The 4,300-nt window shown below is 40.9% G+C and overlaps 1 protein-coding gene across 1 annotated transcript; it reads left to right on the plus strand.

Moving 5' to 3' along the window:
* The first annotated feature begins 374 nt into the window (after nt 1–374).
* LOC138906825 (uncharacterized) lies at nt 375–3,734 on the plus strand. Its single transcript, XM_070196529.1, has 4 exons — nt 375–505; nt 750–801; nt 2,234–2,809; nt 3,303–3,734. Exons 1-4 carry the CDS (start codon nt 375–377, stop codon nt 3,732–3,734), a joined length of 1,191 nt encoding a protein of 396 aa, XP_070052630.1.
* Nucleotides 3,735–4,300: the final 566 nt, after the last annotated feature.

Raw genomic sequence — 4,300 nt, forward strand, 5'->3', positions numbered from 1 at the left:
GAAGTTGGGCGGAGAAACATATCACCGCATTGAACGGGTGAATGCAATTAAAAAGGACCGATGGTGGAGCAAGAAGATAGAAAGCATATTGCTATGGACGGGATATAAACCAGGCAAAGGTCTTGGAAAAAAGCTTCAGGGGATCACCAAACCCGTACAACGAAATTATCATGGCATGACCTTTGGACTCGAATATGAATATACATGGCAAGAATATCAAGATTGGACACCACCATGGCGTGCTCCTTATTATCCACTGGAACAGCCCGTATGACTATTGTACCAGACATTCCACCAGGCTAACATGATGTGAGGATCTGAGGAAGATGAGGTTTTGGCCAGCATGAAGAAAGCTATTTCTAGATGAAGAAGAAATGGACTGCGGTGCAATTGTTGAGGAGAAAGAGGAGGAGGAGGAGGAAGACCTTACCATTCAGACGATGGAAGAGGGAGTTGTTCTAAAAAACTGGACCACTGAACCGTCCCAGGCTTGCCGAATTCCTGGGTAGCCTGGCAAATTAGCATGAATTACTTTCAAATAGTTTTGAGCATTTAAGACATTTTCAGTATTTTGTTTTAACATAATTACTCGAGCCATCGAGTCGTACTTGTTGACATTTTAAAGTTTTAATGCATTACTTCTTTTCATATATATTATTATCTTTCTACATTTTTTTCAGCATAATTATTACATATCCCGATGAACCTACAACTATGACATGTAATGAGACAATGCAACATAAGGACAGTGATTCGGAAGATCTGGAAGATGATATAATACCTGAGGAAATTGTCAAAGAAGTAAAGAACTTTGAAAACAAACGGAGGCCGTTAACTTGGGGGATTCTGAAATAGTCAAGGAAACTCGTATAAGCATTCATTTATCACCGTCAGAGAAAGAAGGGTATATCAGATTCCTAAAGGAGTATGAGGATATCTTTGCATAGTCCTACGGTGATATGACTAGTTTGAGCACAACCATAGTAGCTCACAAGCTACCCATCAATCCCATGTGTCCACCAGTAAAGCAGAAGCTCAAAACGTTCAAGCCATATATGAGTTTGAAGATGAAAAAGGAGGTCACCAAGCAAATCAAAGCAAAGGTTCTTTGAGTGGTTGAATACACGACCTGGTTAGCCAACATTATGCCAGTTCCAACGAATGATGGGAAGGTTAGAGTATGCGTCGATTATCGAGATCTGAACAGAGCAAGTCCTAAGGATAATTTCCCGTTGCCTAACATACACATACAGATTGACAACTGCACTAAGCATGAACTCCAATCCTTTATGGATTACTTCGCAGGATACCACCGGATTTGGATGGATGAAGAGGATGCCGAAAAGACCGCCTTTATCACACCATGAGGAATATATTACTATAAAATGATGTCGTTTGGTTTGAAGAATGTTGGGTCCACCTACATGAGGGCCATGATGACTATTTTCCATGACATTATACACAAGGAAATAGAGGTGTACGTGGACGATGTTATCATCAAATCTAAAAGGAGTTCGAATTACATAGCAGACCTGAAGAAATTTTTCGATCGGCTTCGAAAATACAACTTGAAGTTGAATCCTGCAAAATATGCCTTCGGAGTCCCTGTTGGAAAATTATTAGGTTTCATCATCAGTCGACGGGGTATCGAGTTAGACACGTCAAAAATTAAAGCTATCCAGGACTTGCCACCGCCAAAGAATAAAAAGATGTGATGAGTTTTCTAGGGCGCCTCAATTATATCAATCGTTTTATAGCACAATCGACAGTGATATGTTAGCCAATCTTCAGAATGCTGAGGAAAAATGCTGCAACAAGCTAAACTGAAGAATGCCAGAAAGCCTTCGACAAAATCAAAGAGTATTTATCCAAACTACCCGTGTTGGTCCCACAAGAACCAGGAAGACCCATGCTGCTTCATCTGTCTGTATTGGATGGGGCCTTTGGTTGTGTTATAGGACAATATGATGAAACTAGAAAGAAGGAGCAGGCGATACATTATCTGAGCAAGAAGTTCACACCTTATGAAGCCTAGTATTCTTTATTGGAACGCACCTATTGTGCTCTTACATGGATAGCCCAGAAGATAAGGCATTATTTATGTGCGTACACTACACATCTCATATCGAGGATGGATCCGCTAAAATACATCTTTCAGAAACCCATGCCTACAAGCAAACTAGCAAAGTGGAAGATATTGCTGAGTGAGTTCGATATCATTTATGTAACCTAGAAGGAAGTCAAAAGGAAAGCATTGGCGGATCACTTGGCAGAAAATTCCCTATACGGAGAATATGAACCATTGAAAACGTATTTTCCTGATGATGAGGTATCATTTGTGGTAGAAGAAATTACCGAGGCATACGATGGTTGGAAGATGTTCTTCGACCTAGTAGCAAACTTCAAAGGAGTGGGTATCGGAGCTGTCTTAGCGTCAGAAACCAGTCAACACTATTTGGTATCCGCAAAACTCAGGTTTTCGTGCACCAACAATATGGTGGAATATGAGGCCTGCATCCTGGGACTCAGGTTGTCCATTGACATGAACGTTCAGGAGTTGCTGGTAATCGGAGATTCAGATCTATTGGTGAACCAGGTTCTAGGAGAATGGTCTACGAAGAACACCAAAGTATTGTCATACTTGCACTGTGTAGAAGAGTTGATCAAGAGATTCACAAAGATAGAGTTCAAGCATGTTCCAGGGATTCAGAATGAGTTTGTAGATGCATTAGCCACTTTATCCTCCATGATACAACACCCAAACAAGAATTTCGTCAATCCTATCCTAATAGGAATTCATAAGCAGCCGGTTTATTGTGCTCATGTGAAGAAGAAATTGACAAAAATCTGTGGTTCCACGACATCAAGGAATACATGGAAAAGGGAGAATATCTGGAGCACGCTACACACACTCAGAAGTGCACACTTCGAAGATTAGCCAACCATTTCTTTCAAAGTGGAGGAATTCTATACATAAGGACTCCTGACTTGGGATTGTTGTGATGCGTCGATGCTAATGGGGCGTCTAGATTGCTCGAGGAAATACATGCAGGAACTTGCGGACCCCACATGAATGGTTTCGTTCTGGCCAAGAAGATATTAAGAGCAGGATATTTCTGGATGACTATGGAAACATACTGCATCAAATACGTTCAAAAGTGCCACCAATGCCAGATACATGCTGATATGATACGAGTGCCGCCCAACGAACTCAATGCAATGGGATATTAAGAGTAGGATATTTCTGGATGATTATGGAAACATACTGTATCAAATATGTTCAAACGTGTCACAAATGCCAGATACATGCTGATATGATACGAGTGCCACCCAACGAACTCAATGCAATAAGTTCGCCCGGGCTCTTCTCTGCTTGGGGTATGGATGTAGTCGAACCAATTAAACTCGATGCTTCAAACGGACATAGGTTCATTCTGGTGGCTATAGACTACTTCAAGAAATGGGTTAAAGCCGCATCCTATAAGGCTGTAACTAAGAAGGTGGTAGCAGATTTTGTTCGGGAGCGCATCGTTTGTCGATTTAGATTACCTGAGTCAATCATTGCTGACAATGCCGCCAATCTCAATAGTGACTTGATGAAAGCCATGTGTGAAACATTAAAGATCAAGTATCAAAACTCTACAACATACAAGCCGCAAATGAATGGAGCCGTAAAAGACGCTTACAAGAACATCAAGAAGATATTGAGGAAAATGATAGACAATTATAAATAATGGCACGAGTAGCTACCGTTTGCTTTGCTTTGGTATCGCATCACAATTCGTACATATACTGAGGCAACCCCCTATCTACTGGTTTATGGTATTGAAGCCGTTATTCCCGCTGAAGTAGAAATACCTTTATTAAGAATCATAAAGGAAGCCGAGCTCAGCGACGCAGAATGGGTACGGAGCCGGTATGAACAACTAGCTCTCATTGATGGAAAAAGAATGAATGCAGTATGTCACAGTCAACTCTACCAAAATAGAATGGCAAGAGCTTTCAACAAAAAGTTTAGGTCAAGTCAATTCACACCGGGGTGATTGGTAATAAAATGGATCTTCCCACATCAAGATGAAGCAAAGGGGAAATTCTACCTAACTGCTAAAGCCCTTACATGGTTCACCAAGTATTAACAAGGGGAGCACTTACACTTGCAGAAATGGATAGAGAGATTTGGCTAAAACCTATCAATTCGGACGCAGTCAAGAGATACTATGTTTAAGATTATATTTGTGCTTTCTATTTATGTAACTGAACTACGCTTAACCTGATTCCTATTTAAGAGGGGATACGTAGG

This window comes from Nicotiana tomentosiformis, chromosome 2, assembly GCF_000390325.3.
Source record: "Nicotiana tomentosiformis chromosome 2, ASM39032v3, whole genome shotgun sequence".
NCBI lineage: Eukaryota > Viridiplantae > Streptophyta > Magnoliopsida > Solanales > Solanaceae > Nicotiana > Nicotiana tomentosiformis.